The sequence below is a fragment of the Lactuca saligna genome, chromosome 5, assembly GCF_052625555.1.
Source record: "Lactuca saligna cultivar CGN05327 chromosome 5, ASM5262555v1, whole genome shotgun sequence".
Taxonomy (NCBI): Eukaryota; Viridiplantae; Streptophyta; class Magnoliopsida; order Asterales; family Asteraceae; genus Lactuca; species Lactuca saligna.
Genome location: NC_136421.1, coordinates 307162482 through 307179162, shown reverse-complemented (window position 1 = coordinate 307179162; position 16681 = coordinate 307162482). Strand labels below are relative to the sequence as shown.

The window sequence follows — 16681 nt, the reverse complement described above, 5'->3', positions numbered from 1 at the left end:
GATCTGAAGATCTACGATATTACAATAGGGTAACATGTACCTTATAATCAAACAAATTTCAGCAGAAAGGTGTTTTGATCAATTAACCTATATTAAAAAGGAAAATTTCGGATTTTAAGGGATAATTAATTTACTTTTTTTAATTTTGAATTTTTTAAATTGATTCAAATTTAATTCTATTATAATTTCTAATACTAACCGATTTTATTCTATCCGAATGACAGAGAGTCAAACATAAACTAGTAAATTTATTTTCGATTTTATTTTTGCAGAATATGGTTCATTCAATATAGTTTTTATAGTTAACATACTTAAAAAATTATACAACATATTATCAAGAATAATATTTTCTAAAGAATATGAATTTTATTTTTTAAAAATCACTAATTACGTTAATTCGTAAAGAATAAGACTTGCATTTATTCTTAAAGATTAAAACAAAGAATGGTTAAAAAAAATAAATATAAAAACATCAAAATCTAATAAAAATGCTAATCTATTCTGAAAGAATATTATTGTTAATAAACACTTTATACATTCTGGCATAATACATTGTGCTAGAGTACTCTCTTTCTCCATGTTTTCTTCTTTTTCCATGTTAATGGCAGTCTCGTCAAAATCTATATCCACAAAACAAAAAACATAATCAACTTTAAAATATTAAAACTTTTAGTATATTTTAAAAGAATAAACCTATAAAATTTAATAAAAACACTAATCCATTTTAAGAGAATATTATTGTTAATAATCATTTTATATATTTTTTCAATAATAAACGTTCTCTATGTTTTGTTTTCTTCATCACATCAATCGCTGCCTCTTCAAAACCTAAAATATAAAAAAACATTAAAATCTAACAACAACAAAAATTTGTTTTCATGTTTTTTTCCATATCAAAATGCTAACGTCAAGAAAATATTGCTATCATTGAGATACAATTAGAATATATAACTTTACTGTAATTCAAATAATTTGTGGATTAAATTAAATGAAATTTTAAAACTACACAGCGAGATTGGAAAAATACAATTAAAAACTAATTTTAATATCCACTGACTACAAATCAAATAACAAACTGAAGATATAGACAATAATGAAAAAAACATTAATGACTATATATACAAATCTTATTGCGATTTACATCCACCGATTCTTACAACTTTCAAAAAGCATTAATGTTATTCTTTAAAAACAAAAACCAAATACTAATAAATTTCAAAGAGATCTAAATACTTTTATCTCAATTGGCAACATAATAAATTATAAAGAGAAGATATAGAAATTAACCTGTCATGATTTTCTTTCCACTACCATTGGCATTAGCTTCAAGCCTCCTATTTTTCTTGAATATTGATAGCTTAATTTTAAAATAAAATTCAAGGTTTCATTGAAACACTATGAGTGACGGCTGGAATAAAATTTCAAGAGAAATAGTAGTAGTGTTTTTGATCGACGGCTAATGGACTTTTCGATTTGCAGAGGAAGAAAGAAAGAGATTAAAAACGTAAGTGGCGGTGTTATATATATATATATATATATATATATATATATATATATATATATATATATATATATATATATATATATATATATATATATATATATAAATATAAGGTTAGGTTATTTTGTTTTTGTTAAGTATTGTGTGCTTGTGTAATGGATTCTAGGCCAATCATTTTTGATAATTTTAGAAAGTGATTTTTCTTTTAAAATTAAATAGAATACAAAACAATTTAATAGGGTTTCATTAATTGATTGGGCGCGGAAGGGTATTATTGTACATTGCTTCTTCATTTTAATAGCAAATTGTCGATAAGTATGGCAATGATCCACCGATGAACACAAATATCTCGCATAATATCAAATCAAGAACCCAGTGATTTCGGAGCTTCAAATGTGTTCTGATTTTTTGTAGATTTTCTTCAAAATCGGAAGATTTTGTGAAGACTTTTGATATAAATATCGACATTAAACCCTAGAAGACGGAATCGACATTTAGGGGTTTGTGTGAACGGTATTCTTGAAGAATGAGGAGTACAAGATCGAATTCATTCAAGTCGAAGTTCAAGAACACATTAGAGACGGTCTTGAATCCTAAAGATGACGCTGATGATTTCATTGCGATGAAGGTGTCAATTTTGAGTAATTTCTTAAGAATAGTTAGTGATTATTAGATTTTGAATTGATCCCCCAAAAAAAATTCTGACATAATAATTATTTATTGAGTTCAATGTCATTATGCTAGCATATTTTTCGATGTAATATTTTAGCAACAAAGACGTTTATGTTCGATAAGGTGTCTGTGCCGTCAGTCGGGTTTGGTTGTGCAGAAGATAATGAAGGTAGTGGGTTCAATCAAGGTGTTGGGTTAGTAGGGTTAGGAAGGGAACCTTTGTCTTTAGTTTCACAACTCAAAAAGTCAACATTTTCTTATTGTTTAACCTCCATTAATGATGATACATCATCAGGAAACCCATCAAGTACTCTCGTAATGGGATCTTTAGAAAGCCAAATAGCAAATGATAGCGTTTTCACCACTCCATCGATCAAAAACCCATCACAACCATCCTTTTACTACCTTTCACTCCAAGGTATTTCTATCGGAAACGTTGATTTGCCTATCAAGAAATCGACTTTAGAAATCAATTCATATGGGATAGGTGGGGTCATCATCGATTCGGGTACAACCATTACGTATCTTGAAGAATTTGCTTTTAATATGCTGAATAAAGAATTTGTTTCACAAACGAATTTGAATGTAGATAACTCGGGTTCGACTTGTTTGGATTTATGTTTTGAGTTAACTTCAGATGATGGTTCAGGGGAGATGTCGATCGAGATTCCCAAGCTGGTGTTTCATTTTGATGGTGCGAGTTTGGATTTGCCAGGGAAGAATTACATGATCGGAGATATGAATACTGGAGTGGCGTGTTTGACGAAGGGGGGTTCAAGTGGAATTTCAATATTTGGAAATATTTAACAACAGAATATGATGGTGGTTCATGATCTCGAGAAGGAGACCTTGTCATTCATTCCAAGTAAATGCAGTCAGTTGTAGGTTTTGGTTAGATTGGTATGTTGCATGTTCTACTTATCATATTTTATGGGTTTTCAATATGTTACTGTTTTTAGATTTATGACTTAAGAAAACCAACATTTGTTTACAAAATGATCTTCTACAAACATCATTTTGCAGTTCAAATATACATGTGAGTTTCATGCTTTTTTTATGTAGATAAGAGGTTAATGATTTTGTATTATGTTAGAATGAGCTTTTGTATATGATTTTACATTCTCTTAGAATCAAATTCTTAGACATGGATATACTTGTAGAATGGAACGAAGTATATGAGTGTGACATGTATAGTGGCTTATTTGTATTGAGCTGAAATGTATAATATTCTGATAGAATTCTAATTTGTAAGATTATGTTAGAATTACAATTATATGAAATTTTTGCGTATTTTGTGATTTTGTCGACATTCTGTTTGAATGGCAACTTTTGAGTATATTATAGTGTTGTTAATGAAATAAATTTTAATTCTGTTAGAATAAAAAGAATATAATATATTTAAAAAATCAAAGAACAAAAATTGAGCAATACAATAAGAGAGCAAAAATGATTACCTAGAATCAATTTTTGTGATCTGTAAGTGGAGAACGTTTCAAAGAATTATATAAAGGATTAAATTAATGATAATCACAATCAGTCATAATCATTTCCTAATATAAAGGGATAACAATTTAATTAATTATTTAATAATTTGCTAAATTGTGATTGGTGCATCAATGCACACAATACTTATCAAAAACATTTGAACCTAACTCTTTCTCTCTCTCTCTCTCTATATATATATATATATATATATATATATATATATATATATATATATATATATATATATATATATATATATATATAAGGAAGCATTTTTCCTTTCACCACATTCATTTGAAACTCCCATGACTTTTCAATTTCTTTCTAATAATGATTATAAGTTGGTTAATAAGGTTAAATAAATATAAAACCTAAAGTGTAATCATATATAAACTAAATTTCAATATTAAAAGAATATATTTTCTTCTACTTATAAAATTATATTTTTAACTTTTAACATATTATTCTTCATTTATTAGGTATAATATGATGTTGTATGTAAACCATTATCATTTTAAAACTACAACTTTTGAAAAATTTGTATAAAATACTTAAATTGTTAATTTAAATATAACCTTACAGGATCAACTTAAATATAAATTTTAGTTCAACTTAAATAACCTAAAGAATATTTTGTAAATAGTTAAAAGTGATAAATTGTAGAGTCTTTCTAATAATAATTATAAGTTGGTTAATAAGCTTAAATAGGTATCAAACCTAAAGTGTAATCACAAATAAACTAAATTTCAATATTAAAATAATATTTTTACTTCTACTTCTACAGTTATGTCTTTAACGTTTAACATATTATACTTAATTTATTATATTTAACATGTTGTATGTAAACCATTGTTAGTTTAAAGCTACAACTTTTGAACAGTTGTGACAATATACTTAAATTGTTTATTTAAATATAACATTACAAGGTCAACTTCAATATAAGTTTTAGTTCCATTTAAGAAACCCAAAGAATATTTTATGAATAGTTAAAAGTGATAAATTGTAGTGCTAAAATCAGAAACTAAATTGTAATATCAATTTAAATAAAATATTTTCTAAAGATATTTTTATAATCGTTAAAATTTTTCAAATAAGTAGCTTAAAATAACTTACAATAACAATAGTTAAAAATAACTCTATATAAATGATTATAATGTTACATTTAAAATCAAAATTTGATGTTATAAATAATTACAATGAAAGAAATTAAAAAATATATATATATATTTGTGAAGACTTCAACTATATAGATGTTTCTGCGCAACGCACGCTATAAGGATTTATAATGGTCATTTACATGTAGGTACTAAATCTGAAACACATGCTATAAGGATTTATAATGGTCCGAATTAAAAACAATAGTTATGGACGAAAAGCATAGACTAACCCAAACTAAAGGGACTATTCATGTAATTTACCCTAGATTTATTATTATTATTATTATTTTTCTACAATTATCTACAATTCTCCCCAGCTATGTCTCACGGGAACACTCTATTCAAAAGAGGCCAGATACCTTGCTAGAGTTTTGGAGTGTAGTTGGTGAAATAGGATGACCGATGTGACTTGCTCTGTTCCTCCCCTCCCTTTGTGATTTTTTTCAGGCAAAATCGGTTACTCTGAGGCGAGACGCACCAACGCACAAGGCTGACAATGACAGCCATATTCTCTACCAGTACTAGTCCAATGCTCCCGAGTTTCATCTCCTATTCTTCACGCTCCTCCTCCACGACCCTCAGGTATCCTTCTTCACTCTCTCCTCGCACTATTCAATTCAATTCCGGTATACAGACTCATTGGAAATATATTCAGGGCAAACATGGCGTCGTCTCCGTCGAGTCAGTCTGATAGTCCAGTCGTGGTACGTATTTCCACTTGCTACTTTCTCATATACGGCAGTACAAGCAAATATGATTAATTATAGCTGTTTGACTAATAATCACGATATATGTTAGTTATGATTGGATATTTATGGTGTTAACAACACAGTTTGGATTTGGTGGTGTGTCGGTGGATCTCTTGGCGACTGTGGCTTCTTTTCCCAACCCTGACGACAAGATCAGAAGCACCAGCATGAAGGTAATAAATAATCTAGGTGATCCATTTCACCATTTGTTGCTTTAGAGTTTATATCTGTACTGATAATGCTTGATACAACAGCTCGTTAATCAATCAAATTAAGTCAAGTTTTGTGACTTCGATTACTGGATCTATTATTTGGGGATTTGGAAATTGTGATATTAGTGATGCTTTTTACCTTTGTATATATGCAATTAATAGCTTATTTTTTAGTGAAATCCGCAGCTGTTGCAGAATTTGCAGTGCAAACTTATTCATGAATCATGATCACTATCATTCAACAGTCTATTTGATCTTATTACCACTGTTCTCTTCTGTAAACAGGTGTTTAAGTATCCATTGAAATTCTTCTATCAGTTTTATCCGAAATTCTTGGATTTTAGCTTTTTGAAACTGTCATGCTTCTTTTCTACTTCACGTTTTCATCAAGGGTGCTCAATTTAATTTGCTTCTTTTTGTGGGTCTTTATTAGTCCAAATTTGGTTGGGGTTTATAATATTATTGTCCAACAGGCAAACTAGTTGTAAAATTATCTACCCCATTTTTCAAATTAATGGTCTTTTTTGGGGCGGTGTCAAATAAGTTAAGGATATCTTGTCAATTGTGTTTGCACTTCATTTCAACTGTGTCTATCTTTGTTGTAGAGCTGTAGAAGTTTACTGAAAGTCTTGAATTCAGAAGTTGCTCTTTTACTTATCATTCACTCAAACTTGTTCTCAGGTTCAAGGAGGTGGAAATGCAGGAAATGCCCTAACTTGTGCAGCTCGTCTAGGATTAAATGCAAGGTTGATATCCAAGGTATGCAAAATGCAGATTTGATTTGCTGAAGACTTCATGCTAAAACTAGTTATTTCAAGTTGTGGTTTTGTGGCTAGTAGTAAGCTTCCAATATGAGATGAATCTTTTTCTCTCCTAATCATGTTAAGACTAACTTAGCCATTCTGAATCGTATCCCATGTGCTCAAATTACTTGTCAGGTTGCCAATGATGCTCAAGGGAGAGGAGTATTGGAAGAATTACAAGTTGATGGTGTAGATATCTCTTTTTTTGTGGTAATGAACATGGCTTTATGACAATTATTTCGTTGCATAAACATATATAACATATAATGTTAAATCAATAGATTGTTAAAAACTCTTGTCATAGTATCAGGTAGCATGAATCTTTGGATGATTTTGTTACAAATACATCAAAGCTTACTTTTTTCCTGTTTGCAGGTTTCCGAAGAGGGAAATTCAGCATTTACCTATATCATTGTGGATAATCAAACGTAAGGGTACCTAAATTTGTTTTTTGTTGTACTATTTTTATTTATCTTTTGTTTCAATTCTGCTGTTTCCAGGAAAACTCGAACATGCATTCATACTCCAGGGTGGCCTCCAATGATTCCTTCAGACATCTCCAGCTCAACTTTAAAATCAGCATTAGATGGCGTGAAGCTTGCTTATTTTGATGTACGATTGCATGAAACTGCTTTAATTCTTGCACATGAGGTAAGTGTTGTGGTTTCTAATCTGCACGAAACTGCAATTTCAAGGCATATTATAGTCAGAAATCAGCTGTGTCTTTTGTTATTTAATCATAAATGGAAATAAATGATCCCTGTTAAATGCTCTACCAGTGCAGGCAAATCGGAGGAATATACCTATCTTAATTGATGCTGAAAGGCTAAGGGACGGGTTGGATGATTTTATGTATTTATCTGATTATGTTGTGTGCTCTGCAAAACTTCCACAGGCAAGCTTCCAAATTATCTACCTGTAATGTTTTAGTATTTGACAAGATTACTTCTCTCTCCAATAAAGTGAGCTGGATTTATTATTTATAGAATTAGGAATTTATGTTTGTGTATGGCTGCATGTTCCCAACTAACAGGCATGGACTGAAGCTCCAACTGTTCCAAGTGCACTTGTTTCCATGCTGTTAAGGTTGCCAAAGGTCAAGTTTGTAATTGTGACTTTGGGTGCAGATGGTTGCATAATGCTTGAGAGAAGTATACCTGGTGCATATAAAATTTAGCTTTAATCACCTTCTCCCTCAATTCTATTTTTGTTTTCCTTTTATCTGTTGGGGGTTAGATCATGTAATAGCAACATACTTTTTTTTTATATGTCCCACGTTAATTCATCTCAGTTTGACTTAGTTTCTAGAGTCATCTCTTCAACTTTTTTGTTTAAAACAACAAAATACTAAACCATTTGGAAAGTATATTAGTTAAAATTAAATAAGATACAGCATTTGGTAGATAATATACTTTGCAAATGTCTTAGTATTGTTCTATTTTGTTGATTTGTAATATTATATTGCTTACAAGAAAATGAAACTTTTTTTAACTAAGTGAGACACTTTTCAAAAGTATAGTAACTAAAACAAACAAGTAGGTTGCTATTTTATGACCTTATCCCTTGTCTGTTGGGTAGCATTCTAGCTTCAGCTTCTGATGTTCACTTTCAGGCTCAACAGACAACAGTGAAGCTGAAGAAATGGATGTAGACAATTTAGTTGAAGTATTGAAGCAGAAAATCGATACTAGCAAAGCTGCTCCTACTTGTGTTTCATCAGTAAGCTTCCTTTTCACACGTTAACAAATCAAAACATGGATATGCATAAATTGGTAAAAAAAAAAAAAGTCTAGTTGTTTCTTCTCATGTAATTATTTTCATTTTACTTTTACAATATATATAGGATGTTGTAAGATTCCAAGGCAAGGGCGTTGGGAGTGTCTGTGGTAGGCTATTTCTCGGAACAGCCGAGAAGATACCGGAATCAGAACTCGTGGATACCACAGGTGCTGGAGATGCATTTATAGGGGCTATCCTCTATGGTATGTATATCATATATGTATACGTAACACAATAGCAACCTACTTTCATCACAAAATTGATAACTCTTGATTTATATATATGTTATTTGTAGCTATTTGCACCAACAAGCCACCCGAAAAAATGTTACCATTTGCTGCTCAAGTGGTTAGTATTAAAACTACTCAATCCAGTAGATATCATCAAGAAATAGCAACATACTCTTATTATATGTGTATAATAGCATCCTACTTTCATTTCTTTCTATTACATTATTAAGGCATAAAACTTTATAAAAACTACCTAGCAACATTATACTTTGAAAAAGCTACGCCATTATAACAGTAAAAAATGCTTATTATTATAATTGTGTATATTTTTTTTAAATACAACGTTGTAATTGGGAACAAATGGAAGTATGATGCGATTTCTTGCTCGTAGGGGTTGTTTTTCTTTAATCAATTTAGACCTAAATTGTGTGTGTGTGTGTGTGTATGATGACAGGCGGCTATTAGTTGTCGGGATTTGGGAGCTCGGTCGGGTCTGCCACGTCTGTCGCATCCTTTGTTGGCGCCTTTTTTAGGTTAGAGGCCCCTTACAACTACAATGGCGGTGGTGTTGTGAGAAAAACGGGGCCCAGCATCCGCCGTGTTTGGCTTTTCTTTCTTGTTTATTTAATTGGATTTTTTTGGACTGATATTCTACTCCTTTTGCCACTTTAGTTTCGTTTGTTGTATCTTTGAGACACAAATGTCATAATTGATAAAACTGTTTGGATGGGTATAAACAAAATTTGGAAATAGGGACTTGTTCTGGATCTCTCATCTTATGTAAGTGTTGAACATTATTGTCGCGATGATTTATAGGGTCTGTCTACATCTGGATGGAAAATGGTGTTTTATGAATATCACTAAAGTCGGTTTTCAGATTTTTTTGAAGTGACAAAATTACACCTTTTTCCGGCGAGTCTACCCAATAAAGATGATGATCCTCTTCTGAAAATTAATTAAAATCTCTTCTACCAATTAGAAAATCTGTTAATAGGTTCCCATGGAAGGTGTTAGTGACGTAGACATTAATCCACCGGAAAGAGGAAGCTGTGAGAGAGTACACAGATTGTGTAACTGAGAGGCAAAATTGGGAGTAGGATCTCATAAAAGGGAAATATGAACAAAAGTGAAAGTTCAATGTCTTAATTAACATTATTTGATTTTACATTGCTAAATGGTGACATTTTTGTAACTTCGATAGTCATTTAAGTCGATACTCCTTAATTATATATTAAAAATCAGACTTGTAAGAAGTCACATCATTCTTCCTTAATAAAAAATCGTTCCATCTCTTTTTCTCTCTATAGTTCATATTTACGATTCTTGTTGGTGATGATAAATTGTTCTTTGTATTTCAGATTCATTGTATTGTGTTAGATTAAGGTTGTCGTGTGAATTTAATTTCTTAAGATATTATAACGTGATGATGACCCCATGTTTCTTCAGCGAAATATAGGCAGATCTCCCGACCTAAGTTTTTTGTAAATTTAATAAAGGAAAAAGAAGGAAAATGCTGACAGAAATAAATGGAGGGGAAGAAAAAAAATTATTATGTTGGATTCGATGGAAATGAAAGAAAAATTTTAAGTTTATGTGTTTCCGAGTTAGGAGGCAACAAAAAAGAAAATTAAAAGATTACGATTATATAACTCCAAAATCATTTTCTTTCCGAATCCGTTTAATTTGAGAGGAAAACATGGCTCCAAAATTCTTTCCTTTCCCTCACTTTCCTTCCATAAATTAAACTTGGGAATACGATTTTCCTTCAACATCTCTGACATTCCCTCCGTATCCATCAATATCCCTCGTTAAATAGAACTCGGGAACAAGGCGTAAAGAGCCAACCATAAATTATTCTATTTGAACTTCAAGACCATCTTCCAGCCAGATTTTTTTTTATCTAATTGCGATGAAGCTTATAGGCTTTGCAACAGTGATGGCATGTCGAGGCATTCGTTCACCAAATGCAAATCAATGTCAGGCATTCATCAATGACATCGACAAAATATATTGACATCTATCCATATAATGTGATATTATCAATTTTGAAAGACTTTGATAGGTGGGGTGGAGTGGTGTAGTGGGCCAAATATAATATAAATAATAATTAATATGTTAATAAATTAAAAATTGATAATATAAACAAGATAAAAGGTAATTAGTAATGGAGTAACTTTGTATTAAGAAAGGACCAACAATATTATAAAACCTTATTTAATGACAGAAAATGTAACTCAATTTTTGTTATGACTAAGATCGGAAATATCAATTAAATTCAATGACCAAAAATGTAACTTACTCTTTCTTGATTCTGCAATATTACTCCAGCTTCCTGCCACCTCCTTGTTTTACTCTATTTGCTCCTTTTTGGTGGCGGTGCACTTTGTCACTTTCCACTCCTTGCACACAAGTCACAACCCGTTTTAGATGCAATTCACGCCTCATTTTATTGCACCTGTTACGTCATTATATTTGTTATTAAGTATGCGTGTCGATTACAATGTTGTAAAGCGCGTCTGCTTTTCTATTTCCTTACGCGTTTTGTCTTGGATCGTCTGTAAAATAAACTCCGTGACACTTTATCCAATTTTTTTTTTCTCTATAAATTTGAAATTCCGTGTAGTTTTGGAGAAAATACAAAAAATACGTAAGATTCAAATTAGGGATGTTACCTACCGAACTGGACCCGAAACTAATAAAGCTAGGAACCAAAAACTGAACCGATTAAATAAATATGGGCTGGTTTGGTTTGGTTATTAATCAGTTTGATAAACCAAATAACATTTATAATATGATCAAGGACCGAATACTAAATGACTTTTAGCACAACAGTATTTGGTGTTGTTCTTTCTTCTTAAGGTTGAAGGTCCAAGTTTCACGGTTGATATATATGGAATTAAGAGGTAGTTTAAGAGTAGTGTAAATTTATAGTTTAAAAAAAATGATTGAATATAACCGGGAAAAAAAAATCGAATAAACGGTATTTTTTGTTTTTGTTTTTTTTTTTAACTTAGAGGGTTGTTTTTGTAATTATTTAAGGTATTAAAATATAATAAGATATATTTTCCAATATATTAAACTATTTCTACGTTGGGTTTTACAAGTTTTAAAATAATAATTTCTTTTTTTAACATGCTATGATGACATGATGTTGAAGTTAAATGTTAAATCATTTCATTTATAAAAAAATAATCACGATTGATTATAGGTAACTATAAGTTATTTACATCAAAATCTTGAAATATAGTTATGAAAGCAATATATTAAACATTAAAAATTAAACATCCAAAAATCTGTATAAGTATATAAGTTAAATATTAGACATTAAACACCCAAACTAAAATATGAATAACCCTAAAGTGCATACCCGAAGACCGAACCAAAGAGTTTATGTAACGCCTGCAGATCCGGGCTAATCAATTTATAGATAATAGGGGTCGAAAACGACATTTCGACAAAAGATTATTTAGAATAAATAACCTTAACCAAGTTGTATAATATGTCTTAAGGGTTTCGTACATATTAAGAACGTCGAAATCTGAGTTATAACGAAGAAGTTATGGCTCGTCGAAGTTTTACAACAAAACCGGCACGGCACCGGGAGACATAAATAATGAGTTTATGATAGAGCGACTTGTAGCCTTAGTAATCTAAATGAAAGTCATAGAATATGTTAATCTGAGAGCATCCATAAAAATAACGCCCAAATCTAACTTCGTATGAGGAAGTTACGATTTTTCGAAGTTTCAGCTTAGTAGTGTACGGTCCGAAACTCGAATTTTAGTTCGAGCGGTTTTTGCCTTGCATGACCTAAGTGAGAGTTGAAGATCTCATTAATAGGAACTCAACGGTAAAAAGACAGACGGAAACGGAGTCCGTATGAAGGAGTTACGAATTATTCGCGGTCATTTAACAGTCTAAACTCCTCCTACTGTTAAATTTAAGATTGGTCGAGAATTAGCCGACGGAGTCTAATTGAAAGTTGTAGATCTTGTTTTTAGCTACGCGTGGATATAAAGAACGTAGAAAACGGAGCTCATATGCGAAAGTTACGGGATTTAGAAGTCGGCAGGGTGCTGCTGCAAAATGGGTGACGTGGCAGAATATGGGTCAAGGCTTTCTCCCCAAGGCAAACCACCAGAAGGTGAAATGTGGCATGGACTCGACGAGTAGAGCTGTTTTCCACCCTATAAATAGAGGTGTCGGGTTCCTCCGTTCCTCACACCTTTCCAAACCATTCTTTCTCTCTCTAGACTCTCTCTATCTATCTATCTATCTATCTATCTCTCTCTCTCTAGCCCCCTAACCCCCCATAAAAGCCTAGGTAAATGCACTAGCACCCGAAGGAAGCCCCAAGGCTCCCGAAGTCCCGAGAAAATAGCCTTTAGGCTAGGGAACGCTGCTTCGGCGAAGCCCGATTTTCGAAGAAATCCGTTGTGAGTGAGCTCTGCCTACCTTATCTTTAGTATAACTTATGTTTCAATATAGTAATGTTATTAGGACCTTATAAGGAGTATTTTGGCTATTATTATGGGTTATATAAGTATTGTTTAATGCTTATATAATAATAATAATAATAGCTAGACTATTAATTAGTCTCGTCAAACGTTAGACTAAACTCTAGTGGTAATGATACTAGGTTTCATCAGGGATAATTGTTTTAAGAATAACGAAGTGCTGTCGGAGTGCCGATTCACCACCTTACCAGGTGAGTGCATAGTTACTTTCATCTTACATATAGATATGAAGTATTTTATATAAATTACGTGCTATGTGTGCATATTATTTGAATACTTGTTGTCTATGCTGGATGAACGATTTTATACATGTTTTAAAAGATTTAAACGGTATATTTATTTTATATCTACAAATATGTTGGGATAAAATATGGGTAGATGAAATAGTTGATGTGTGATAAAATAAAATGATGATAAATAGGTGATGATAGGAAGGTGATGATAATTAGGTGAGGATAGATAGGTGATGATGAATCAGTGATGTAGGATGAAAGATACTATAACCTTTTATAACCTTGTCCGGCAATTTAGAGATGTAATCATCTACCAGAGTATATATGACGACCACAGACTAATATAGACAACCCCGTGGAAACACCAGCAGGCTCATAACCTGTAGGTGATGAATTACGAGTTCAGGCGATGTTGTAACTATGTATTCATGCGATGATACTCTAGCCCCTTACTATGAATTACGAGTTCAGGTGATGTTGTAACTATGTATTCATGCGATGATGCCCTAACCCTTGTTGGAAACGTATTGATGGAGTAATCCCTGAATCAATATTGTCTATGTGATGTAGGCGATGATCCTTAGGGAGAGTCCTTAGGAACCAACATATAAGGAAATGCGATGTAAGGAGATAAGAGGTGTAACAACGTGAATTTTCAAAACAATTTTTCATTTCTTAAAAATATATTTTCATCCTAAACAAACCATAAAAATCCAATGTATCATAATCACAATACAAATCATGTCAAATCCCAATATCATAAATAAATCTTCCGACAGTGTGTACAGATCATGTCGGCGCCTTCCCACGGTCCTCGCTAGTACCTGAAACACATAACACAACAACTGTAAGCATAAATGCTTAGTGAGTTCCCCAAAATACTACTTACACACATACGCCTTTCCAGGCCATGACCTTCCGGTCTATATGTCTCAGGGGACTTCCGTCCCAACCCGGTAAACCTTCCGACCCTACCCGTGTCGACCTTCCGGTCCATGACTCCCTGACCTTCCGGTCCACGTCATAATGCCTTCCGGTCCATAACGTAATGCCTTCCGGCCCATAACAAGCATAGCATTTATAGCACATACAAAACGGTTAACTTAATCACATACAATGCATACATCTTATAACATATCCGACCTTCCGGTCACACATAGATACCCTTCCAGGTACAGTATAGTGAGAAGACTCACCTCGTAGGAAGTCTGGAATCTCACGTGCTCGATATCCCTGAATCTCGAAACGACGACCCAACCCCGCCTATTCACAACGAATAATCATTCTAATTAATATAGGCTTCCAAGACTAAGCTACACCCTTTTTTACTATCCCATAGAGGGGTAAAAGACCATTTCACCCCTCTTTGACTTAAGAGTCCACATGTTGACCAAAACCCTAAAAGTCAACAACAAGCAGTACGCGGGGCGTACCAGCTTCTGTACGCGGGGCGTACTCTCGCATTCCAAAAACGGGGAACGCGTCCCATTACGCGGCGCGTACTGGGATTACGCCCAGCATACATCCCAGTTTCTCACTTCCATATTCTAATGTCTTAAACGATTAAGACATAACCCCATATTCCAGATCTGGCCAAAATAATACTTCTTAAACCATATAGTCGAAACCTTTAAGCCTTAGCATGGCTAAAAAGGTTCCCTACACCTTCTAACACCTTTCCTTTCCCCTCCAAGAGTCTAGATCTCATGCATGGCTCAACATTCACGTCCAAGATTGCATTTTTATGAACATACAACTCATATAGTCCTGAAATATGATAGATTTAGGCCAATGGAGACTACTTGCTCATAAAGTCTCCATCTTGGGACCAAAAACCCTAGAAATTGCTCCAAGAAGCACACCATATAAACTACAAGGCAAGATCTGGACTTTTTACCTCAGGAACAAGCTCCAACTTTTGTAGTCCTCGGATCTACAGTTATCCACCAACTTCTAGCCTCTACAATGGACTCCTCTTTTCTTTTACTACCTTGAAATGACACTTTAAAGCTTAGAACACTCACACCCAAGCTAAAAACGAAGGAAATGCTCTCTTAGGGTTTCTTTCTGAAGGATGGTGACTGAGGGACAAGACCATCTCATTCCTTTTATAGCCCTCAGGTCATATTAGGGTTTTGAGTTTGGACCGGTTACACCCGGTGTAACGGTAGGTACGCCCAGCGTACCCGGGTGACATCGCGTTCAAAATAAGCGCGCGAGTACGCGCAGCGTACTCGCTGTACGCCCAACGTACTCACTCAACACAAGGGTCAAAATGACATTATGGAAAAGATGAAGGGTTAAATGGTCGTACCCGAATTTCGGGTTGTTACAATTCTCCCCCACTAGAACCAGACTTCGTCCCCGAAGTCTTATACCGAAAACAACTCCGGATGCTGCTTCCGCATCTCTGACTCGTACTCCCATGTCAGCTCGGACCCCTTCCGATGTTGCCACTGCACTTGCACCAAAGGTACTTCCTTGTTCCTCAGAAACTTAACCTTTCGATCTCTAATTGCCACCAGTCTCTCAACATAGTTCAGGCCTGCATCCACCTGAATATCCTCTAATGGTACCACTGCCGACTCGTCGGCTATACACTTCCTCAACCGTGACACATGAAATATGTCGTGAATCTGACCCAACTCCGAAGGTAGCTCCAAAAGGTAGGCTACCTTGCCTACCCTCGCGATTACCCTGAAAGGTCCAATATATCGAGGCCCCAACTTGCCCCTCTTCCTGAAACGGATCACTCATGTCTGAAGCACGATCTCCATACTACCCATTACACGTTGCCCCACCTCTCCCCAGCAAATGGGGGTCCGACACCTCCTCCCATACAACAGCTCAAAGGGTGGCATACCAATGCTTGAATGATGGTTGTTGTGTTGGATTAGTGTCTAAGTCCATAACTATTTTGGTATGTACTTGACCCAATGGTGCATGGTCCTTTTGGGTTGCCTTCACCAAAGTAACTTGATTGGAGAAATAAATAGAGAGAGAGAGAGGTTATTATGATTTATTAATATGTTATAAGAATAATATATTAAAGGAGAAATCATATTTGTTTAATTAATATTGGTCAATAATTAATTAGGAATTAATTTTGTGATCAAGTGTAATTAATTAAACTAGAGGGGCTGATTTGTAATTATGTAATAGTTACAAAATAAGGTAAGGATTATCTTAAATATAGGGTGAATGAATTTGAGGTGATAAGGCCTTAGAATTCGACTATGATAAGGATTCAAGGATTATCTTATGGGTTGCTTTGTGGATAAGCAACTAGATAAGGATAATGACTGAAACCCTATCTCTACACCTATATAAACACCCCTTGGCT

At 33.4% G+C, this 16681-nt stretch overlaps 1 protein-coding gene and 1 pseudogene across 1 annotated transcript; both read left to right on the top strand.

The window, feature by feature from the left end:
- Positions 1–2027: 2027 nt before the first annotated feature.
- LOC145047015 (aspartic proteinase nepenthesin-1 pseudogene) lies at positions 2028–3058 on the top strand (annotated as a pseudogene).
- Positions 3059–5129: 2071 nt separating this feature from the next.
- On the top strand, positions 5130–9338 carry LOC145048506 (uncharacterized). Its single transcript, XM_078997019.1, has 13 exons — positions 5130–5397; positions 5471–5519; positions 5648–5737; positions 6458–6535; positions 6715–6789; positions 6955–7007; positions 7080–7230; positions 7364–7474; positions 7613–7739; positions 8192–8298; positions 8423–8561; positions 8654–8706; positions 9043–9338. Exons 1-13 carry the CDS (start codon positions 5312–5314, stop codon positions 9124–9126), a joined length of 1203 nt encoding a protein of 400 aa, XP_078853145.1. The 5' UTR covers positions 5130–5311; the 3' UTR covers positions 9127–9338.
- Positions 9339–16681: the final 7343 nt, after the last annotated feature.

What these genes read in the sequence shown, in the direction of transcription:
- LOC145048506 (XM_078997019.1), top strand. Translation starts at nt 5,312, where the DNA reads ATGACAGCCATATTCTCTACCAGTACTAGTCCAATGCTCCCGAGTTTC. An exon ending in ATCATTGTGGATAATCAAAC is followed by an intron (nt 7,008 to 7,079) that starts GTAAGGGTACCT and finishes TGCTGTTTCCAG; the next exon opens with GAAAACTCGAACATGCATTC. An exon ending in TACCATTTGCTGCTCAAGTG is followed by an intron (nt 8,707 to 9,042) that starts GTTAGTATTAAA and finishes GTATGATGACAG; the next exon opens with GCGGCTATTAGTTGTCGGGA.